At 38.5% G+C, this 24,990-nt stretch overlaps 1 protein-coding gene across 1 annotated transcript in view; it reads right to left on the minus strand.

Annotated features, from left to right (window-relative positions):
• Window positions 1-1,026: 1,026 nt before the first annotated feature.
• pan2 (poly(A) specific ribonuclease subunit PAN2) overlaps window positions 1,027-24,990 on the minus strand; it is a 29,219-nt gene continuing 5,255 nt past the window's right edge. The window contains exons 8-26 of the mRNA XM_072449195.1: window positions 19,288-19,384; window positions 18,538-18,657; window positions 17,404-17,523; window positions 16,708-16,836; window positions 15,783-15,979; window positions 14,839-14,987; window positions 14,649-14,752; window positions 13,962-14,060; window positions 13,478-13,569; window positions 12,249-12,393; window positions 10,703-10,840; window positions 9,835-9,894; window positions 9,660-9,750; window positions 5,918-6,075; window positions 4,877-5,020; window positions 3,493-3,672; window positions 3,079-3,172; window positions 2,189-2,383; window positions 1,027-1,537 (exon numbers count right to left, since the gene is read on the minus strand). Of these exons, the coding sequence (XP_072305296.1) occupies window positions 1,503-1,537; window positions 2,189-2,383; window positions 3,079-3,172; window positions 3,493-3,672; window positions 4,877-5,020; window positions 5,918-6,075; window positions 9,660-9,750; window positions 9,835-9,894; window positions 10,703-10,840; window positions 12,249-12,393; window positions 13,478-13,569; window positions 13,962-14,060; window positions 14,649-14,752; window positions 14,839-14,987; window positions 15,783-15,979; window positions 16,708-16,836; window positions 17,404-17,523; window positions 18,538-18,657; window positions 19,288-19,384 (2,347 nt within the window). The 3' untranslated portion in view covers window positions 1,027-1,502. The remainder of the gene's footprint in view (window positions 1,538-2,188; window positions 2,384-3,078; window positions 3,173-3,492; window positions 3,673-4,876; window positions 5,021-5,917; window positions 6,076-9,659; window positions 9,751-9,834; window positions 9,895-10,702; window positions 10,841-12,248; window positions 12,394-13,477; window positions 13,570-13,961; window positions 14,061-14,648; window positions 14,753-14,838; window positions 14,988-15,782; window positions 15,980-16,707; window positions 16,837-17,403; window positions 17,524-18,537; window positions 18,658-19,287; window positions 19,385-24,990) is intronic.

The following is a 24,990-nucleotide window of genomic DNA, read 5'->3' on the forward strand; positions in this document are numbered from 1 at the left end:
ACTGTTAAACATCTGTGCCGCTGTTTTATTCACCTTTATGAATTAACCTGAACAACTTAAAACGATGCTGAATGTAACTATACTGGTGTTTTTGTTTTTTGGCCTGGAATATTTTACATTGTGGCATTAAACTACTATCTTCGTGGAGACGAAGGGGGCGGCACCAACGGGCCAAGTTACAGGTCAGATCTGTGGAGCGACAATGATTCGTCGCCAATTAGTAATTTTTTCATAGTTGTAATTGTCTGGACCTTTAGAAACATACTTTTTATAACCGACGGTGTCATTAAATTAATTGTCGGAGTTTCGATGTGTTTTTGTATCATATCGGCTATTTGCCGTATTACGCTACTTTGTTTCGGATTCAATTACTTCACTTTTACTTCACTACATTTGGGAGCAGAAATCTTCTTTCTACTGCACTACATTTTCGAACTGGATTTGAAAGTACAAAGTTTTTTTTTTTATGGTTTGAAATAATTTTAAATGTCTGTTTTTAGCATGTTTATAGAAACATTTTGCCAGAACGTTGACTTCAAGTAAACAAAAATACTTAAAATGTACTTAAAATATTAAATGGATTCAGCAAATTCTTTATCACGATCACTACATTTCACTCTAAAATCTGTTGTTACTTTTACTGTTATACTCTAAAAGTAGTTGTATACATGTACTTCAATGCTTTTACGAAGTTAAATTTAGCTGTCTATCTGTACTTTTACTCAAACTAATACTTACACCACAGTAAAAAATCTACAATAGAAATAATCGTTCAGTTGCCCTCTAAAATAGTAGTCACCAGTTTAATGAAGAGCCGTCCCTCTCTAACCAGCAGGGGGCGCACATGTACACCAGAAGAGTTACATGATGCACCTTTTAATAATAAATGAGAGGCTGAGTTTTACTGACAAACATCACAACCAAGGCGCGTTTAGGTTTTACATTTTATTTAGCACAAGCACAAACATGATAGAAAATACAGTTTGTATAAAAAAAATAGGTGTTCAGTCACAATGGCGACACAAATCAAATGTCAAGTATAAACTACACGCGAACAAATCTAAACATGAGTAAAACATGCCACATTATGAGAACAAACCAAACTCCAACTTGAAAAGATTCTGACACGATTCACCTCCAGATTTGCAGTAATATGTTGTTACTTCTCTTCCAGTAAAACCATAATAAATGACATGATTCTTTAGTGAGTCGATAATCGTGATGAACAAATATTAATTGTAAGAATTTTAGGAGGAAAAATGTTGACATTTTAGAGAATGGAATTGAAATGACAACCTAATATCTTTGAATTTGTGTCGTTTATGTCTCATTTACTTGATCATTTTCATAAAGCTGAACAATGGAGAGGAATCTGTCAGTAATGTAATATGTAACATGTAATGGTCATGTTTCTTCTCACTGTGAAATGTGGCGTGGTGACATTCCTGCACCTGAGGCAGCTGATGTTCTACTCAGATGTTTGTCTCTTCTAAAGCTGAAGTTCACAGTCCCATCGCTGACGGGAACACGGCTGCACCTGTCACACAAATGCACCTGTCACACAAAACACTTATCTCTTTATTCAAACACCATTTCCTGTAACCACAGTAAACATCATCACCTGCCCAACGCTGGACTTTATCCCTCCATTCGTTTTATTACAATCTTGTTTATTACAGTTGCTCCAGCTTTTGATTCAGTTTAAAAATATCTATATTACTTCTGTTAAAGGGCAATGTGTAACTTCTGTATGGCATTAACCCGATCTATCTCCACGGAGACGAGCAGATGACACCCCCAAGTCGAGTTACAGGTCAGATCTGTGGAGTGGTAAATGCTAGACACATAGGTTTAATGCCATACTGTGGAATATTTCAGACCTAACATGTCCACACTGTCTCTTATGCACTTTCAAAGACAAAACCTGTTGTTTCCATGGTGATGTCATTCCTTTGGCCATAATATCCCACAGTGTGGCATTAACTCTGGCGATAAGTGGGGATAAAATAGAAATAATATTTGCCATGAAGAATATTTCGATTCATGGTTTTAATTTTCCCCATTTGCATGGAATCAGGCAGATGACCTTTGACCTTCAGAAAGTTCAGAAATCTGTTGTTGTTGTACCTTGCCCCTCTGTGTATATGTTGCAGTGTTTCTCTGTGTAGTGTTGTTGTGGTTGTCGTACCTTGCCCCTCTGCTCCAGTCTCAGACTCTGGGACTTTCCAGTCGAGCTGCCGGCCTTTCTCGTAAAGCCCCTTCAGGACTTTCCTCACTTCGTCTGAGCCGCCGCGTCGACTCAGCTCCAGGTATTTTCTGTAAAGCTGCAGCGCCGTCCGAGCGTCCTCGATGCTGTCGTGGGTTTCTCCCTGAATGTTCAGTTCTGAGAGGCACAACAAAGACACAGATAAAGTCCACATTTTCTCCTGTTATTTACCCGTGTGTAATGCACACTGCTGTATCTGTATTTTTGTATGAGTTGTGTTTTAGATTATGATCTGCAAAAAAGTTGGAAAGGAATGGAAGATAATTAGTTTAACCAGATTTAAAATTTTAAATACTGACCAATTTGTCAAATTTAATGTTTTTATTCATAACTTTATGACATTTATTTTTTTTTCAGTTGAGATCTGAAGGTTCTTTTTGTCTTATTAATTAATTATATTTTAAATATTCAATGTTTCAATTCAGGGGTGGAAAGTAAACAATTACAATCCAGTTTTGCCAGTGATAAAAAAATAAAGATAATAATAATCCGAAATTATACTGAAATCATGTTAAAAATGAAATGAAACAAATCTAATTTATCAGCCTCATCAGAAGCTCATGTGCCTTGGCCCTCTTCAGTTACACACGATCATATCTAAGCCCTCCACGTTCTGGATCTTTGGAGCGAAAACCGTAATCTCACTGAGAATGTTACACTTTTAATTTAGACTTGAATGTAAAGGGCTTGAAAGATACATTTTTCATCTGCGTAAAAAACATGAAAACGTATCCTGAAAAACTGAGTGTGGACTTTGTCAACATGATAAAGGTGATTCAATCTTTTTCATTAAACGGATCATTTGAACTTACCCAGGAAGTACCAGGCGAGGAACCGCAGCGAAATCATCCTTTTTCGGGGCAAATGGAACAAGTGGACAGTGTCTATAACTTGGTCTTTCAAAACCTGCGCATTACATAAAACAAAATACTTATTAAGATGTAATAGATCAAAACAGATTAAAATAAGGCTGCACCATAGAGAGGCGGTTAAGTGACGTGTTATAAATATTATTGCAATGTTTCTATATCTTTTTTGACAATAATTTCACTTGCATTAAAACAAATACGTTCAAACTTTGGCAAAAATAAAAACTTGGGAGACAAAACTGAGACTAAACGAAGATTAGGAAATGCATGAACAAAACCTTCAAAAACGAGTGTACTTGTGTTATATTTAGTTTATAATGTTAAAAATGTAAAAGGACTTGAACGTTTTCCACTCACAAATAAGTTAATAACGCGAAAGTCCTTCTGCAATCCGTGTCCAACGAAGCGGACGCCGGTGTCGATGAGGAACCGTAGCTTCAGGTACGTGGACTTCAGAGTCGTCAGGTGTTTGGAGGAGATCTTGGCGTCCAGATCTCCGGGTTTGATGCCAGAATACTGCGTCAAATAGTCCACCACCTGCAAGAACAAAGACTTGGGTGAATATGGAACGAGGCACCGTTTCGATAAAGTGGCCTCTGGCGAAGAGGAGACGAGGCAATTTCATCTGAAGAGCACAGTTTGCACACAGAGGAATTGAAAATGCGTTACAGAACAAAAAAATATGAATTAAAATCACATAACAGATAAATAAATACTTAAATGATCATTACTACCGGTAAATTTAAAAATGTCTCTTTACGTCGTAGTTTTGGGGACTTTCTGACCTCAAGACACAACTAATAGTGCTGTTCTCCAAAATTATAAATAGCATTCAAAAATGAAATGGCTGTAAAAGAAATTCAGTTTTCAATTTTGAGGTTTAGATTGAACACTCGATTCTCTATGGCAATTTTGATACTGCAATTTTAAAAATGCTCTTTGTTTGGTCAAGGTTTTAAATTTTCAGCACAAAATAATAGTACTTTCTTTATTAAACATTGTGGTCTTATACTAGATCTGATAAAGGTCAAAATCAGTGAAAAACTGTCCAGGAAAGGTCAAATTTCGTCTTGTTAAAGCAGAACTATCTAAGTATTAAAACATCTTTGTTGGTCCCTGTGATGGTTAAATACGGTATGTATTTTTGGGGCGTTTGATGTGTCCGTCGGCTCCTCTTGCCCCCTTTTGGTGTAAAACCAGCCTTGTGTGTGATTATAGGGTGTTATTTCGAGACAATGTATTTTCACAAACGAGCAGCAGGGGGCGCTCTATCACCACAGTTACTTAGTTCTGCTTTAATGTGATTTTTTGGTATGATACTTGCTTAAATTAGGATCTAGCTTTATTACTAGTTTTAGTATTTTATTTTTTATAAAGCGTCTTCTTAAACCTTTCTTTCTGTTGTATTAACCTCCTAATGTTGAACTTTTTATGTAGAGCAATTTTCCTTGATTGTGAAGTTAAAGGAGAGACTACAGGTGGAAATGAGCGCCTTTAACCAAACACAAACTATGTTCACAAAAGTGCCTGTTCTTAAATGAATAAATAAAATTGTGTTACATTAAATCTGAAATGAAGCTGCACTCGGACAAAATGGTGACTAAAACGTGATTCCAAGTTTTTCTTTGTTCAGTCAAGGGCAATTTAAACGGTCAAACTAAGCAAACTGTCAAGGAAGCCATTTTTTAAAGTCAATATAATAAATAACATGGGGCTCTGGAGGTGGAGTGTGTCATGTGACCTGCTCCTGAGTGGAGATGTAGTCGTCGATGAAGGGCACGCCCTCGTTGGGCCCTTGGCCTCGGACGCACGTGATCCGAGCCACAGACATCTGACTGGGTTTGATGGTGGATTTGGTGCCGTCGCTGCGCAGCTCCGCCTCCTCCTGCGCCGCAGCGAGGTAAGAAACGAAGAAGAAGAAGACCATGTTAATAACAGTAGTAAGAATATACTTATTTTATTTTTATTTTTTTATTTTCAGAACGTTCAAAGACGGTCCGCAGAATAATAAGAACAGTCAATTCAAAGAACATTATACAGAAGAGAGAAAAACAGTAAATCACAAGAGAAAATCTATTTGATTTCAAGTTTTAAAGCAGTTCTGAACAGAATATGACTATGGACGTAACAAATCACAATTAGCAAAAGAGAGAATTCTAGATAGAAATGTTGTTTGGAAGAAGCAATATTTGACCAGTCTTTTAACTTCCTGTCATTGGTAAAAATGCAATATGTTCTGTAACTTTTCTAGTGGAGCATCGGCCGCTTGTTTGTTATTGCTTTGCCTGAAATGTTCCACAGCATTAAACGTGTATCCAAATTCCATCGGGACAAGTAAGTTTAAAGCAGCAATAAAACCAAATGTAACTGAATGTATGTGGATCTGTGACAGCAGGGTTAGAGAATGTCAGTTACTTTGCTTTTCTCTAACAAAGGATTTAAAGAATATAGTTTTCTAGTTTTGAAATGGTATTTGAGCTTCACAAAAAGTATATTTGTTGTAAATTATGCAATGATACACTAAAAAAAACAGTGTCAATCATATGCTCCTAGAAAATAAACTAGGAGGTTCACTCACCTCCTTGATTTGTCATATTTACAGATATTCAGAAGTAATTGATTAATTCCACTCTCCTTTTGCCTCCATTCCAGAATTTAGAATGTATTTGTTTACCATCTTTTTAAGTGACAAAGTGTACCTATAACTTTGTGTTCTAAAGAGTTTCAGCTAAGTTTCTGCAGATAAAAGGCCATGTTGTTGTACAGCAGGAGTGTTCCGTACCTGGTTGAGCGTGACAAACTCTGCGTCTAGTCCGACCAGCTCTCCGGCCTGAGGCATCTCGCTGACCATGAGCGGGATGAAGGTGGCGTGGCTCTTCCTCTGTTTCCGAGCCAAAGACGCCTCCGTGAGCAGCACACTCGCGTCGATCGGGTTCTTTACTGAAGGAGACACACGAGCCACATGAGAAGGTCTGATTTATAGCTCCAGGTACATTAAACACAAGTGCTCATGTTTCATTATGTCCTAGGACAGATACAGGGGCACAAAAAGACTCATCTTAAATAAACGGTTTGAAGTACCTGGTGAAAAATATATGTTTAGAGTAAACAAATATAAGTATTTTGCAGAGTTTGAGAACTATTAAAGTGTCGAATATGCTGATCTTGATAAAGAACTGTTCCAGGTTTTGGTCCAAGGAAGCGGCTGAATCTACAACTTAATATATAAGATAAGATAAGATAAGATAAGATATTCCTTTATTGTCCCACATGGGGAAATTTCATTGGTGCAACGCAGGTAGATACAGAGGTAGATACAGAAGAACAGATCACTTATAGGAAGTCTGAAAAACACTTTCAGTAGAAGATCTCCTATAAATAAATAAAAACTCCCATAGACAAATAAATAAATAAATACCATTGCATGTGATCCCGACAGTAATTGCACATGAATATGTGTCACGACAGCACATAGATTGCACATGAATTTCACAGTAATTGCACATGAATTCCAACAGCAATTGCACATATGACAGAATTGCACATCAGTATTAGGTTAGGTCAGTATTGCGAGTGTTCAGTACTAACAGTTTTTGTTATAAAGTCTGACAGCAGCAGGAAGGAAAGACCTACGGAACCTTTCCTTCACACATCGAGGGTGGATCAGTCTCTCACTGAAACCGCTCTCCAGAGCGGAGAGAGTGTCCTGCAGGGGGTGACACTCATGGTCCAGCATAGATGTGAATCTAGCCAGGACCCTTCTGTCCCCCACCTCCTGCACCGAGTCCAGAGCACAGCCCAGGACGGAGCTGGACTTCTTGATGACTCTGTCCAGCCTCTTCCTCTCCCTCTCTGTGATGCTGCTGCTCCAGCAGGCCACACCATACAGGAGGGCCGATGCCACCACAGAGTCGTAGAAGATCTTCAGGAGCGGCCCTGTCACTCCAAAAGACCTGAGTCTCCTCAGGAGGTAGAGCCGACTCTGGCTCTTCCTGTACAGTGCGTCTGTGTTATGAGTCCAGTCCAGTTTGTGGTTCAGATGAACACCCAGGTACTTGTATGAGTCCACTCTCTCAATGTCCCGTCCCTGGATGTTCACTGGTGAGGGGGCAGTGCGGTGGCGTCTGCGGAAATCCACCACCATCTCCTTGGTCTTCCCCGCGTTGATGAGGAGGTGGTTCCGCTGACACCAGTCCACAAAGTCCTGCGCCAGTCCTCTGTATTCCGCGTCATCGTCGTCCGTGATGAGTCCGATGATGGCAGAGTCGTCAGAGAACTTCTGCAGGACACAGCTGTCCGTGTCATGTCTGAAGTCTGCAGTGTAAAGGGTGAAGAGAAAGGGCGCGAGGACAGTGCCCTGGGGCGCCCCCACACTGCAGGTCCGTGTGTCAGACACAGTCCCGTGCTCTCACAAACTGGGGTCGGTCTGTGAGGTAGTCCAGGATCCTATATATCTAGTCATTTTTATGTATATATTTTTGTCCCAGTCTTTAACTCACAATCTTGAGGCAGGTTGTCGTCATGGCCTATGGTAAACTATGAAGAAATGTACTTTTTTACTCTTGAGTCCAGTTAAAAATGTACTGTGGACTAGAAAGTACAGCTACTGCTCTCGAATGTACTGAAGTAAAAGTAAAACGTATTCACAGTAAATGTATTTACGTACGTTTCTTCTTTACTTCAATACTTTGCACCACTGATTAAACCTGAGAAACTGTCTGAAGAAGCTGTACTTTCAGGGCCGTAGCCAGGATTTCTATGGGGGGGTTCTTTTTGTGTCAAGGTGGACCTTTTTGGCAGAAATTTGAACATGGATACACAGCTTTGGGCTGCCCTCTTTCTCTCCCTTTCTCTCTGTTCCTTCCTTCCCATAGTTACATCTGTTGTGGTCTGGACCAGTATCAAGTATCAACACGGTTTTAGCGAAAACGAAACTAGGTCATTTTTGCACACTAGTTTCGTTTTGTGCTCGCTTCTGATTGGTCCTCCTGGCTGGTGAGGCTCACTACCTAAACCCTTCGGGGTCCGGAGCTTTTTTGGCCGTTTTTGGGTACCTTCAATTTTGCCCTGATATACTACATTAAGAAATGTTTACCAGACCAATGTTGGGCATCTTTTTTTTCAGCACAACCTCACCTATATGATCAGTTAGTTAGTTTTTCACTTTGACATACTATTTCAACATAACTGGACCTAAACACACACAGAAAACACAAAGTCCGTCTAGAAAAATTATGTTTTTTTTCATTGTAAAACCCTAAAACATGCTCAACCAACCGTTTAAAAAGGTTCAAACTGAACCACAAGGTGCAAATATGAACATATAAAAGTATTCTTGTGATATATACAAGGAATAAACCACTATTTACAATAAAAAGTAGGTAAATCCTCAGGCGTTTTTCTATTTGTGCTACTTCTCAAAACAGTTTCTGTCCAAAATGACACAGAGAGCCACATCACAGGCCTTGCACTTCCATGTGAGTGATGTTCAGAAGGAACTCTAAACCAGGTCTAAACCAGGTCTAAACCAGGTCTAAACCAGGTCTAAACCAGGACTAAACCAGGACTAAAGCAGGTCTAAACCAGGTCCAACCCAGGACTAAACCAGGTCTAAACCAGGTCTAAACCAGGTCTAAAGCAGGTCTAAACCAGGACTAAACTTGATCAACATGAAGTGTGCCCCTCATTTTGCTTCACAACAACTATATTACTGACAATGAAATACTTGAAATACTAAAACTCTCCAAAACTACTCAAAAACAGCACGATTCCTCTCGTTCGTTCTTCCTCTTTGACGTCGACGGCAGCCGTCTACGTCACTTAGTTTTCATGCTGCGCGGTGCTAAAGCCGACCATGTTTCAAAACGCACCGGTGCGGGCGTCGACCCCGAAGGGCTAATATCTGTGGTCCCTCAAGACGGACCTTTTCGGCCCAAATGGGCGGTTCGTTCGAACCCCCCGAACCCCCCTTGGCTACGCCCCTGACTTTTAAGACTAGTTTTACTTCTACTTGAGTCAAACATTTCACAGCGTAACCGTCTCTCACTGTGAGACAAAAGCTCGATGTCGACATTATTAAATGATTTGAACATTTGTGTTTCTTACGCTCCTTCATTCTACTTGTGCAATATTATTTTGAAGTAACTTTACTCTTAAAACAGATGAAGTAGACTTGGTATTGTTACTAGACGGTGTGACAGCAGTGAGGAAAAGCACTCTGTCGTATGAAAATATTCAAAGTCCTTTATTGTATTACATCGTCTGTTTTCATGATCTTACGGGGCTAGTTTTGACCCACCCACCATTTGTCAGCTTTTTCATTGTAACGTAACGAAATACAAAAGTGCAATTTGTGGCGGCTCATTTCGCTCTGAAGTCTGTTTACTTTTGGAAGAATTGGTACTTTTCAGAGTCGTTTCCATAATTAAACTGATAATGAAACTTTTCCAATGATGACTTACCCTGGAACATTCAAACTGTTTATTGTCCCTTTTCAAATAAAGCGAATGAACTGAATGACTTACTGCGGAGGTCATATTTGGTGTGGTAGTTCCTTTTGGCGTAATAAAGAATCCCTGGAACCTTCCAGCTCACGTCGAACTGCACAGCTTCAGTCTGGGAAATGTAACGCAACAGAACGTGTTTGGATCAAACAAATTCGGCAATTAATCTTCAACGACTCATATATTATTACTTTACCTTATCAATCGGTTCTATAAGGAAGTCGTTGAACAGATACCACTGCTGATGTGTCACGCCCTGAAAACAAACATTATATTAGGTTTTATACATTTTTGAGACTCTATTGCTTTGGAATCTTACAACTTTACAACAATCTATTTCATTGTAGCATTGCAGCAATTAGCAGCAGTATTTGTGTTTTTCAACTTTGTGCAAAATGTATGGACTTAAACAATGCACAGAAGCAAGTCACGTATGTGTATAACGTGTTGAAACAAGTCATCAAGTGTGCTAGGGGATTACCTAAACATACATGAAAACAACATCCCACTGTAGTTTCTTTTGTGGTTTAAAGCTCTAAATCAGGGGTGTCCAAACAATGGCCTGGGAGCCAAATGTGGCCCTCAGACCAATTTTTGTTGGTCCTGCTTAAATTGGTCCAGATTACCATGAGTAGTACAGTGATATTGGAAATTCTCTATCGTCATAAATGTTAAATTAGAACTACTGTGAATCTGGATCTAGATCTACATTCGGACTCAAACTGGACTCAAACTGGACTCAAACTGGACTCAAACTGGACTCAAACTGGACTCAAACTGGACTCAAACTGGACTCAAACTGGACTCAAACTGGACTCAAACTGGACTCAAACTGGACTCAAACTAGTACAAGTGAGAATACAGTCAACGCACTCGTAGACTAGACATAAATGTTGCAATTTCCAAGCCAGAATAACATGTTCAATGCACTAAATCTGAATGATTGACTGTATTTGACACCAGTTTTGACCTTTAACTGGCCCTCCACTTCTCATAAATTTCATTATGCGGGCCCTGGGTAAAAAGGATTGCTCTAAAAAGATCGATATCTCAGTGTATCTAACCTCTTTCCTCTGGTGGTACGTCTCTCCCACTTTGATGTGAGCGATCAGGTTTCCTCCGGTTCGAGCGTCCAGAACGTGAGGCACGGTCACCGTCAGATCGTACAGAGACGCTCCCTCGGCCTCCTCCTCCGAACTCAACTGCAAACCAGCAAATCACAAACGCTTCAGGGCTGCTCAGTGTGATATTTTATACTTTTTGGGCAGAGCAAGTCCAGTTAAATTAAATTAAAATGTAAATGTCATCACAAAATGCACACACGCACAACAGGCAATCCTCCAGCTTGATGTGGTGTATTGGAAAATGGGTACTGGTAATATCGTAAGTTTTGTTCTGAAGATATGCAAAATTAGAATATAGAATTGTCTATAATTAAAACTATTAAAATGACAACAGACAGATGAAAAGAACTGACAATAAACAAATAAGTGATATTTCTGCATTTCTGAATTTAATTTTACGGTTTGTTCATGTTTGTTGTGCGATACTTGAACTTCCACCACACAATTTAGCACATTCCTGAAGTTTTATTAACATATCTTTCTGTAGATATAATGTAAATTAATCTTCCGACGGAAGAGGGATTTTTTAAAAAAAGTTAATTTTTCAAGCGTTAGACTCAGTTATTTACAATGGCATTTGTTAAATCATTATACACATTCTGCAGTCCTAATAGTTTCTTGTGATATTGTATATTTGAGTAGATTTGGAATTGGCAGTTCAGCTCCGTGATTGGTGTTGGAACAGATTGACAACGTTTACCATCACCAAGTATAAAATGATTAAATAATACAATGTCAATTATCGGGTGCACGGTGGCAATGGCGGTTAGCACTCTTGCCTCCCAAGAAGGAGATCATGGGTTTGATTCCCATGATCGACGACCAGACCAACATCACATGATCTCTCTGGGTGGAGTCTGCATGTTCTCCCCGTGTTACCGTGGGTTCTCTCCGGGTTCTCCGGCTTCCTCCCACCGTCCAAAGACATGCATGTGTTAGGCAAAATTGGTGACTCTAAATTGGCCCTAGTGAATGAATGTGAGAGGGAACTGTCTGTAATGTCTATGTCTCTGTGTTGGCCCTGCAACAAGTTGGCCACTGTCCAGGGTGTACCCAGCCTAAGGCCCGAAGTCACTGGGATAGGCTCCAGTCACCCACGACCCCAAAAGGGAACAAGCGGTAGAAAATGGATGGATGGATGTCAATTATCTCAGCGTGTCCAGTAGTTGCTTTAATTTCTTAAAAGACTCCTCAGTCAATGTGTCAGGACCTGGAATTGTGCTCCGTCAAAAGATACTGTCGCACCTGAGGAAACGCCCACTAACGGACCTTTTTGGTAAAAGCAATCCATTCAGTCCGTTTACTATTCTGAGGCAACATCATGTCAACCACCTTGGTTAGGGCTCTGTTGTGACTAGTCTGGCATTAGCTGTGCTTAAAATACACATGATTCGTCAGGAAACGTATTAGAAGAGGGGAAAAGTTGTGATGTGTATTATAAATCCAACACAGTCCAAGGACAGAAATATGACGGTTGAATTCTCACCTCCTCGGTCTCGCTCCAGCTGCAGATCTCGAGGCCTTGGGTTTTACTGATGCACATCTTTAGAGTCAGAGGGATCCACACGTGTCTCAGGTCTTCGGCTCGAGTGTCGAAGCTCAAGCCCTCCACACCGCACCCCTCCTCCGAACTAAAGCCACCAGAGGGAGAGGTGAAGCCGGCAAACTAACCACAAGCACCGGGCAAAACAATGTTCTTAGTTTAAAACAATTCATGTAGCTTTATATTATATTATAGTATAAGATTAGAGCATGTATATTGTGAATGCCGTTTAGTACAATTTTAATGACTAGTAAATTGTTTATAATATAAAATAGATGATTAAAAAAAGAAAAATAAATTTTAAGTTTAATTAAAATTTGTTCACATTTTGTCTGATAATCAAACCTCAACTAACACATTTGACATAATATCGTCAGACTATCGTAGTCCAAACGCTCCAAAAAATATTGAGATTTTTGTTATTGCCCGCTAGGGGAGGGGAAATCACATTTTAATAAATAGTTTAAATTATAATATTGGGTCTTTTTAATCAATAAGTCTGGCCAATCGTCTGTCAGGGTTCATAAATAAAATTCTTGTGTGTTAAAAGGCACTGTTTTGTTTATGTTCATGAAATTAACACTGAAAGCCATTTTATTTGTTTTTAATAAGTAAGCATTAAACTGAATCGTGAATTGGGATCAATGGACATTAAGGAAACGGGGGTGATTCATTTGTTTTTTGCTCTATTGTCCAGCCGAAAGTCAAATGTAACATTTTACATTGTTAAGGAACCATGTTCTACTTTAAAAAAGGTACTACACTCAAGTAAATCTGTGTTACCAGAGCTTTAACCTGCAGATACAGACACAAGTGTTTGCTCTAGCACTGACTGGCTGCAGGTGCTTTTTGAAGGTCAAATGTGAGTCTCATTCTGCTTTCTGATTGGATAATCATCTTGAGAACTAAACACCAAATAACCATAATGTCCAATGTTTACGGTATGTACGGTAATGTAAGTAAGACTAAATCACCATTAAAATTGTTCTCAGCAAAAGCTTTTGATTCGAACATGTTTATCTCATATCTGGGGATTGGTCAAGTTTATGAAATCACAGTATAATAGCTTATTATACTGCGATTACATACATGCATTTGGCAGATTGTCGCAGTGTCAGACCATGATTAGACTGTATAATATCACTAAACATGTCCTGGTGAAAGGCTCTTACTCCAGGCACCACTCCGTTGGCATCGGGGGCGGCGGTTCTTTGGGTTTGGGCGGCTCGCTCGCCTCTTTCTGCTTGGCTTTGTTGAACGCGTACTGGAAGAGGAACAGAAAAGAGCTGAAACGTGATATCAGATCATTGAAATGTCATGTTAACAGGTACATCTCATGTGAGTAAGATTGTTTCTGTGCCGGTTTTGAATTGTATTGCATATTTTTTTGAAAATTATGCAAAAAAAAGGGGGAGAAACGTATGAGTCAAAGACAAAAATGAAAGAGAAAATGTTAATGATTGAAAGAGTTATTTTAAATGAATTGTACTTTGTCTTTCAGATGAAACAGTTAACAGTTAATCCACTAATTTGTTTCTGATCGAATTTCTCTTGATCATGCTCTCTTGATCATGTTATCTGATTACTCAGATGTGATTTCTGGCCATGTAAATGTGTTTTGTGAGGAAATATGAACTCTCTAGTGTTGTTTCATACCTCGGCCTGGACCCTCCAAAACTCTGCCTCTTTGGTGCTGTTCACTTCACAGTTAATGACCAGGACGTCGGGGAGACAGCGGATGTTTCGGGTTTGAACCTGAAGAACAAACACTGAAGACATTACTACACGAGCCAATCGGTGTAATCCCAGAAAAGGCTTCAAAGCGAGTCATCTGGACACTGTTTCTGAAATCAAAATATGTCATTTTCAATCTGAAAGCACTGGCAGCAACTCATTTTAGGTGTCGACTAGTCAAACGTTTATTTCTAACGACTATTGAGACTTTTTAAATACATAATCAACCAAATAAGGCTTTGAAATATGGCAACTGAAGGCTTCTAGTTAGAGAATAGTTTCAAATGACGTGTACTATTGATGAAAAACAGAAATGGTTTATTCAGTTTTAGCATTTTAATTTAACATTAAGACTTTTATTATATAAAAATATCTGTTCAAGTATTGGAAAGTAAATATGAAATAAATATTACCAAAATATGATGTATAGTTGACAATTCATAATTATTTGATTAAATGTTGCAGCCCTACTTTATACTCTAGATTAATCCTGCCCAAAAGGAGGAGTTTGAACCTGAATCTGCTTGGTTTGTTTACACTAACCCTTCTCTGTACACACAAAAATAAATACGTGCACATGCAAAAGTACAAAAAGTGCATCCAACAGACCGTGGGCTGGTATTTCTCGCAGTTCTCGCACCACGCCTGAGTGCTCTGCTCCAGACAAATGCTCCTCTTCAGAATCTCCGCAAACTCGTATTCCTTTACTTTGTCTAGGAACAGAAAACACATACAATAAATAACGACAGAGATAAGAGTGTGTGTGTGGAGTGGAGAAGGCCGTTTATCCTGCGTGCACCTTGCGAGTGGTGTTCGGGATAGTGCATGGTGAAGAGCAGAGTGAGAGACGAGCGCACCGTCTCTTTCCCACAGCGACACAAGCTGCTGTTCTCCACTTCGCAGCCAAACAGTTTCCCAATGACCGAGTCCCCCGACGAGCCCAGCGCACTGCACACACGGAGAGGAGCGTTAGACAAGGGCGTACAAGGAAAAACCAGGCCTGTGCGTGGTCTTGTGCGTTCAGTCTTGAGTTCAGTTCTTGCGTTGTTAATCGAAAATACATTCACGTCTGATCAGAATGATGTGTGCACTCGCGCCTCAAAACTGGAGAAAAAGCACTTTTCTAATTAGTGCTACTCAAAGTTTTTCTGGTGCGCCGCCCGTAGTGGATAAAACATGCATTCAAAATTAATAATAATAACGATTGCATTTTTAAAAGACAATACAAACGCCGATATAAACCGGAAATAACAGTAACGACGAGGGTTTAAAACTATAAATTAAGCCGTGAACTGGAACAACACAAAGACTTATGGCTCATGTATCTCTGTACTTTTACTTAAATAACTACATGATTTGTTCCACCAATACTTTGGGGAATACAAATAAAATCAGCACAAATCATGTCATCCTTAAGAAATGTGATTTTTGATGAGTGCACCTGTTTTCAAATGGCTCATTCATACTTTTTATATTGTAAATAGTCCAAGATGTGTAAAAGATTTAATGTTTGAAAGATTTATTGTTTAATCTGAATGTTTTTTGTGTTGTCGCTCTGCTCTTTGTGCTGCTGCCTCTTGCTCGGGTCGTCATCGTAAATAAAAATGTGTTGTCAATCAACCCTACCTGGATAAATAAAGATGAAATAAATGAATGTACATAAAGAAATGTACAAGGCATCAATGTGCAACAAAGTGACTTACTCATTGTAAGAGTCATATTGACTTGTGTGGTGTTCCTGACCTGCTGGTGCCTCTGTAGGCCTGGGGTCCCTCCTGCTCCTGAGTCTCCTGGTGCAGCTGAGTGAGGATGAAGCGGTTCCAGCTCTGGATGAGACGCCCGAGACGAGCTTTCCCCGTCTGCTCGTCCGAGTCGGCCAGGATCAGGCCCAGTGCAGACGCCTCAGGGATCGTACGGAACGCCCGCAGGAAGTTACTGGCCTTGGAAGGGAACGTTAAATGTTACTATGCTGCACAGTATCTTCAGAACATGCTGGGTTTAGTGCCAGCCAAGGCAACGCTGTAGAAAGAAAAAAATCCTGAAATAAGGAAAACCTGAGTCAGTTGTAGGTCTCACAGTGAGACAAGGGCAAAGATTATACTTAGAACTGTCATAAGACAAAAGACGAACTGTGAGTGATATTTTTGAGTGAGCCCTTCCCTCACATCATCTAAATCAGTCTCTGCCAAACGTCTCAGAGTGAACACAAGTGCAGTGTCAAAGTAACAGCAGAGGAGCCCAGTAGCAAACCCTGGACCACATTCCCCACTTTTCTTTTATGAAATAACTTCTCCGGCTAGTATGTACGACTATACTTGCCTAGAGCCTGATATTTACTCTTTGGCCTTTTAGTGTGTCATTCCTCCTTTTTCTTAGTCAAATACCTTGTAAAGGATATATAGACCACAGCAGAAAGGGGAACACATGAGGAAGCTGGAGTTTTGGTTTACGTATGGCTAGATTTTTCCACAAATAAAGACATTATTTATCAGTACTATTACTTCTCTGTGTGTATAGTTATCCTCGTGTCTTGTAAGTGCATGTTGTATGTGTTAGAAGGCTCTTACTTCTGGTTAGATTGTCTCAAATGTACATGCACTGCCTAAGACGTCATCAGGAGGCAAAATATGACTGAGGTGCGATTGTGTCTTTTTGTCCGTGTCTTTACCTGGCAGGGATCTCCTCTCGACAGGTCAAACATGTGGAAGAGGAAGCCGAGTTCACAGGCCAAACAAAACTCCTTCTGACACAAGTGATTCTGCACCAGGCAGCGGATCGGCTCCAGGAAATACAACACCTTCAAAGCAGAGAACGCATAGAAATCATTCAAACTCTGCAACTTACGCTCTTGTATTGTGCAGTAGTAGGAAGCGGCGATTGACTCACTTTCTATACATCTCTGAACAACACATTTTGACCTCTTATTTTTCTTAGATTTTAAGCTCTTTATTTAACAGAACAGAAGTGTGACAGAGGGTAGAACAACTACTATGTGTGTAGTTTAAGGGTGATACATTGTGATACTTAATTAGTTGATTCAGTGTTTCTTGGTTTATTTCACAAAATTAATTTGTAGCAGCAGATTTTGTTGCTTATTTTGAGAACATACACATATTTAAGTATTGCAGTCGGCATATTCACTGTTTTTAATACTAAACTGAGTGTGGTTAATAAACAGAATGTGATTTAACAAAGAAATACTGTAAATAAGCATTTGTTCCTTCTAAAATAGTGACATATCAAAGAATATCACGTGATATATATGGATCATGGCATGTATCGCCACAGTGTTATATTATAGTATCGTGAGCCATGGATCGTGTGCTGTATCGAATCGTGAGGGATCTTTTGATTTGCGGCGTACCTGGATCATGCAGTTGCAGTAAGCATTTGGGATGTGCGGTTCCAGACCTGCAAAGAGCGTTCTGTTGTAGTGTTTGAAGTCGAAATCCTCCAGTCCAAGTTTAGAGTATTTGATTGTGACCTGGTGAAAAATTAAGGACAATCTCACAAACTGGTGGAGTGTGCTCCCAAATTTCAATCTCGGAAAAGTCTCGATACTCAATACGAATACTCAACAGAATTTAATGGTAGTTTCTTTAGTATGCTTATTTGGTGTTTCAATAATCCTGATACAGATTCTTGACCATTTGAAAACTATTTAGAAAAGCTATTTGTGTTATTTTTGGATATGGATTTTATTGTTTTAATTCAGAGGTGTAGACTCGAGTCGGACTTGGGACTTGACTTTATAAAATTAACTAAGACTTGACTTGACTTGGCCTTGAGACAACTTGCTGCTCCTCCTCAAAAAACAAAATGTGTCATTTTTTTATAGGAACAAACTGGAACATGTCCCTCCCACTTCTCTATTTGTTACTGCAATCTTTTTAATGTACGGAAATTTACAAAAAAAATATAAATATTTTTTTTTTAAAAGAACTATATAAGTATATGAGCTGACAATGTGGAATAATGGCTTGAAAGGACTTGAAACTCAATGCAGAGACTTGACTTGGACTTGTGGGTTAAGGACAATAATGCACAGACGGATAAATCGTTGGGTAAATACTGTGAGCACACATACAGTGCTTTTCCATTGCCAGCGTCAATAACCTGGAAACAGGTAAAACTATTACCTTTGACAATACATGACATACAATGACATATGCTCTCGAGACTAAATCTAGAAAAAATAGTCCATTTGTCACTATTAAACCTTTTCACCCATTCGGATCACTAATAGCTCAGCTTTAGCTTCAATATCAAACTTAGGACCAAACCTTTTCTATCTATCTATTCTCTTCACTTATTTGTACTATTCTATTTGCTTCAGAAACTTGATAATATGCTTAAAACAAACTCCTATTTTTGTTCTATTATTAATTATTGTCTGGGTATTGATTTTTTTTACAATACAATTGAGGTATTTTGACCACATTAGTTATTTCTCTTGTGGCTCAATAAAGTGCGTCTAATGCAAAAAAAAAAAAAAAACCTTTCTGAATTTTTTGGGAACCATGTAGAGGTGAGGTTCCTCGTCGCGGCCGATGGGAGACTCTGGAACCTGGTTATAGCTGTCGTACTCCTGCTCCACGTCCTTGATTTTGTACGGCACCTGAAACCAGCACAGACAATTAAATAACAAAACCGAAGCATTAAAAGGTTTCTAATTATAAACCACAGAACTTTCCCAAAAATCAAAAATGTCTTAAACTTTGCTGAAAAGACAGTGGATTTTGTTTAACATAATATTGAATAAATTGCATTTTAAAATTTTGTGGAGTTTTTAATAGGAAAAGTATTGTATATTCAATGGCCAACCCCAAAAAATCTGGTAAAAACATACTTATCGTTTTGAATCAAATAAAATATTTATACCAAGTAATAAAAATAATAAAATAGAAAAACATAATGAACTTTAATATCTTTTGAGTTTACTTCATATGCATATTTTAAATATATTGTGTATGTTTTCACTAACACTTGGTTTAAACCAAAACAGGAAATATAATAGGAAATCTGTACTTTCCAACATCAGGGGAAGAGTTAAGATTTCTAAATAAACTGACTGTGTTTAAATGTCAGTACAAGGACTTGTCCATCCCAACACAGCCAGAAGGAATGACCCCAAAATCTCCAAGAGTCACTAACAGAGAACTTCAGAGGTTTTATGGGTTCTGGGATCAGAATGTGTCCAAAACTACAACACAAAGTTATCTACATCAAAATACTTTAATTTACAAACTTGGTTACGTGGACGAGTGCGAGGATTAGCGGCGTATCCGATAAAACCGACAGTCTTCATTGTACGCAAAATCTCTGGATCCACAGGAGGAGCACGTCTGAAAAAAATAGATTATGACAATAATAATATAATAAAAATAATCTTTATTTAGAGAGTGCTTCATAACAAATAAAACACACACACACAACACAACATAAAAAGACAAAGAAAGAAAATACAGCATAAAACAATCGAGCAATCATAAAAAGGCCAGACTGATAGTGCTAGTCTTATCTCTTCAGGCAGGTCGTTCCAAAGCCAAGGATCCCGGACAGAAGCCTAGACTTTGGAACAGCTTCCAAGGACCTGTCAGAGGATCTAAGGCTGAGGGGGGCTCGTAAGAGGTCAAAGGTATGTTACGTAGCTTGGAGCAAGACCCAAACGAGCTTTAAAAGTAATCAGTAACCGAGGGACCAAGGTTGTTTTGAAAATATGCAAAAGGGACTGGAGAGGATTGATAAGGAGTACTTCAGATTTGAAAGAGTAGAGTTGAAGAAAGTTCTGTACCATCCAACTGTCACATAGTTAAAACAATCTAATACTACAGCCGCCAGGCTTCCAGGGTCGTGTGGTCCCAGCAGGAGGTATGTGTGTGTAATCGGCATAACAGTGGAAGGACACGTTATGACAAGCAATAACATGTCCTAGAGCATATAAATACTAAATAAGCACAGCACACGTAATGGGGGCTTAGGAGGGGAAATTCACTATGGTAAAGTTTGATGACAATCCATGATTTTAGGCCCTCTAGTAATATCAAGTGAATAACTGTGTCACATGCAGCGCTTAGGTCTAAAAGCATTAACATCAAGCATAACTCTCTGTCTGCCGCTAAGAGCAGATGTTGGACACTTTTGGAGGGCTGTTTCCGTGCTGTGAAAGGCTCTAAATCCAGATTGAAATTATGCCGTTTTAACTCATAAAATCAAACATTTGGTAGGAAATTACTGTTTCTAAAACTTTAGATAAAAAGGGAGTTTTGAAACAGGTCTAAAATTAAAGATTGTTTAACATGTCAAAAATATGGAAGTCATAATGTCAGATTTCGTGTCAAGATTCTGGAGAGAGGAAATATTTAATTTGGCATGGCAACCACAAAATAAGAAGTGACATCTTTAAAGGTGTACTAAGGTTTCATACGGTCAAAAATACTCACCCGCAGGAGAGCGGGGAATCCATGTAATAAATAACTAAACCATACATAGAAGACCACTAAAGCCTTTTCCATTGATACAGGGAACGGTCTTAAATTGACTTCCATAGTCTTGAAAACAACCTGGACTCTAAAGGCTTAAGAAAAAAAAATCATCATTACAAAATTATACTTCATTGCCAATTTCTGTGTGTGTGTGTTACCATAGCCCTGCCAAACAAAATGAATAATACATAACTTGCATTGTAATGTAATGATTAAAAATTGTACTCCCCAAATTGCCTCAATGAAATCAATGGGAAACACAGCCCTATTTAGTTTCTAAGAGCATACCGGAAAAATACATTAGCTACTCAAAGTTGTTTTTGATTGCTTAGTGCATGTTTGAGTAATCCTGTATGGTCCTGTATTCGAGGCTTGAGTGCTCAGAAGATTTTAGTTTCACTTCTCTACATTTATTTATAATTATAAAAAACAAAAATCAGACTCCAGGTCACAAATGCAGGGTTAAAACAGTCACATAGCCAGTTTTCTACAGTACAAACCTATAACACGACAGTGTATGCGACAGTGAAATGTGACCATGACTATCAGTTCTGTAGTTTTAGTAAGTCGCAGTTTACAATTAATAAAATGTAATACCACGATCTACGCATATTTCATAGTTTAATACTAAATACATCAAAAAAAGCATAATATGCCTTCTTTCAGTAAAATTGTGTGCTTACATTTTTTTTATTGTGTCGAAACTGTGGCCCAGGGACAAAACACGGCCCTCAGACCAATTTAAGTTGGCTTTCTCTTGCTGAATTGGCCCAGATTATCATGGGTATTTCAGTAATTACACCATTACAACCTCATAAAAATCACATTCAGATTCATATCAGATTTTGATACAGACCTAAAATGTACACTCTAAAGGTTAAAGGTGGCTCTGATAACGCTGCGTGAAAAGCACCCATCTAAGTGGTGGTCCTTAGTTCATAAACACAACTTTTCCACTCACAAATATCATATATGGAATAACAAGGATATATGTTTTAAACGCAAAACTCTGTTTTTTAAAAAAGTGGGTCGACAATGGTATTATTCACGTGCACCAACTATTCAACAAAAATGGCACATCCTGTTCCTTCAGTGAGTTCCTAGACACTTACAACTTTCCAGTAACACCAAAAGAGTTTGCAATTGTCTTTGATGCTGTTCTTTCTGGTGTGAAAATGCTAATGTCCTCTTATGTACAAACTCCTAATGATGTTTCATCTCAAGAGTTGTTTATTGGTAACTCCGATCTTTTTTTTAAGTTTTAAGACCAATAACAAATGTATCAGAAAACATATTACTAGAGAGTCTATGAGTAAACCAGCATCTGTGTTTGGCTGGAATAATTATTTTAATGACATTGATTAGAACCGTGTTTTGGCTTTTGCAGCAGAAATTCTTTGTAACCAATAAGATTCGGGAAGTATGCCTAAAAATGTGCATAGATGTTACCCCGTGAACAGTATTATTTCTAAATTTCGCTTAAATGTAGACCCCTTTGTTCATTCTGTCATAGTGTCGAAGAATCTGTCACCCATATATTTTGGGACTGCTCTTACACTAAGATATTTTGGAACGACATATCTTTTGTTTGTGAATAGAAAAATGTGTTAAACCTGATCTTAATGCTATCAAAATACCATATTCATTACTCAAAATTCTCAAACCAGAAGACTAAATGTATAGTATTTGAATCCCTTTTGACTTCTTATGTAAATTCTGAAGTATACTGAAGAATCTTTATTTTTGTATTCATTTTATACGTATATTTAGTAACTGTATTAAGCCTTTTGCAATGTTATTGTTTATATCATTGTACATTTGAATTAAAAAATAATAAAATCTGAATGACCCATTTGAATGACCTACTGTATTAACATCTGTGGTTGTCCACAAATATGTTCCACTATGTGGCCTGCTGCGAGAAAAAAGTGTAACTACCTAAACTACAGTAACCTATTAGATATAGATTTAGCTATTTTCCATCTGTTATCAAATCCGATTTTGTGAGCACTCTAACATCTATAACAGCAAAATATATAAACCCTGAAATGCTACATTTTAAATAACAAATTGTCAATATTTGCATAGTTTTTAGTTCCTGCATTCCTCTTCTTTTGGCCTGCAGTAGATGTAGTAAATACGGATCTCCCTGGTTTGCGGAAATGACATCTTTGACTGGTCAGCAAACGCGTGTAAACAGCTGCATTGTATATTGTAAACAGTGAGCTCATGCATAGAGCCCAACTTCTCCATTTCATTTACAGTTCAATAAAGCTGAAGTGAACAGGAAGCATTATGCAATGTTAGAAAAGAAAGGAGAACATCTGAAAGAAAGCTGTGTCAGAAATCAGGATCTAAAGTTGCTGTGCATTACAACACCAAAACAAACAGCATCACATTTCCTACAATATTGAGTGGAGAGTTTATTTGTATCTAGAAATGCCCTGACAAGTCTTTTGGTTTAGTCATTGGGGTTTTTACAAAGTATTTTGTGTCAATTAAATTTAATTTTGTCACGTTGGCTACAGAGCAAAGGAACATATGCTTGTTGCCCTGATGGACTTGTGCTTTCTATAATATACAAATGGCAAGAATGAATCTTAAATGCCGTAAAGTCTGTAAAGAAATACATCATTAGTGTCTGCGACGAGGCGATGTTCAGACAATTAGTTGAAGCTGATTGGGAAAAGCAGCAAAACAATCTGAGGAATTACACTCAAAAAAATGTTTAACTTCAGTAGAGAGAAAAGCACAATCATCTTTCCCGTCCATAAAAGCACAAAGCACTTCCCTCTGCATTTTCTTCCCAAAACAAAGTAATTTATTCCTGCATTTCTAAAAACATGCTGAAGTACGTTTGTTGTTTGTTTTGGTTTGTTTGGGCGCTTCACTTTTACAGTCTTGGGTTCAGTCAGCACTTCAGCCCAAGAGCTCTGGGATAATAAAGTATATTGATTCTACTTAAATTGCTTTAATCTTCAGTGCACAACCAGCGGTCAAATCCTTGTGCCCTCTACAGGTAATTAACCATGGAGTTTTGTGTGACCAGAAATCAAGCCTGAAATGTTTTGGTTTCCCATACATCTACTGCAGTACAAGAGAATGTAAACGAAAACTAAAATGTGAATTATCTATGCATGGATACTACATAATATTATAAGACATTTTGGAGGGCAATTAACTCACACTTCTTCAAAACAATAACGTGCAGCGCATTTGCATTTCATACACACAGGCACTGAGTGGACAATGAGGTCACACCAGTTATAACAATGTAGAATCTCAATCTGAGAAACCCCAGGGATTACTACTACAACTAGAGAAAATCACAGGCTTATTTACATATTTGTGTTATGTGGATGAGGATGTTAGCGCAAGGAGGAACTAAGGATTCATTTATTGATTGGGCAATTGTCCGAATTCCAGTCTGAAAATGGCACAGTATATTTTCCCCCATAAGTAATATTATTTGAATAAATGCAATCTATAATCTTTACAGTTTGATTTAATAAAATTCAGCCTGGAAGACCCAACTCCACCCAATCTACGTCCACTGCTATACAAGGCCTCACTTGCTCTCCAGCCTCGATCAACCACCTCCCCATCACCACCTCCCCATCTCCTCCTCTGCATCCCTTACATCGTCCTCATCAGACTGCAGGCCCATAATGTCTTCTGCCGGGGTCTGAGCGCCAACACTATAATACATTCCCTTCTCACCCTCTGCGCGTGGTCTCATCCATTGTTCTAAGCTTGGGTTCTCTACCAGAGGCCTGGGAGCTCAAGGGTTCTGTGCAGTGTCTTTGCTGTTCCTAATTCTGCACTTTTCTGGACTGAGATCGCATATTCAGTCTCTCCAGGTTGAATCAGATTCAGTTTATTTGCCATTTGCAATATAATAAAACCGAAAGTGCAGAGCATTCATTCATCCATCCATTCCAGCCAACATTTAAAAAACATTTTAGGAGACATTTGTCATTTTTGGAAAGGGAATAAATAACAATAAATAATTTTGAAAGGGATAAAGCAATTTAAAGTGCCTGTGAGAAGAAATTCCCATCCTATTTTTAGTCCGAACACTATAGCATTAGATTTGAGAATCAAACCCCTACTTTGATAAACACTGACGTAAATACCTCATTCGAGGATACACCGTATGTAAAGTCTGTGTGATTATCCCTCTGTGACTCACTTTCCACAGTGTGCTCTGTAAATAGTGATGATTATTATAGCACGACCAATAAAAAAAAAAAAATCTAATTTTGCATCAGTAGTTTTTCTAACTCTAAGTCAGTTTTTAAATTAAGTGGTAATGTTCATTCGGAAGCTTTGGAACCGCATCCCAACTCGGCTTTTGTATTTGTTTAATTGTTTCTTAATTGGTTCTACTCTGTAGCGCTCAGATTCCTTGGAACAAAATGTGTGTTATCATTAATAGACATGATTTGTACACTAAGCAGATGATT

The sequence above is a fragment of the Eucyclogobius newberryi genome, unplaced genomic scaffold (genome assembly GCF_026437365.1).
Source record: "Eucyclogobius newberryi isolate DKJ021-1_F unplaced genomic scaffold, fEucNew1.0.hap1 SCAF_17, whole genome shotgun sequence".
Classification (NCBI taxonomy): Eukaryota; Metazoa; Chordata; class Actinopteri; order Gobiiformes; family Gobiidae; genus Eucyclogobius; species Eucyclogobius newberryi.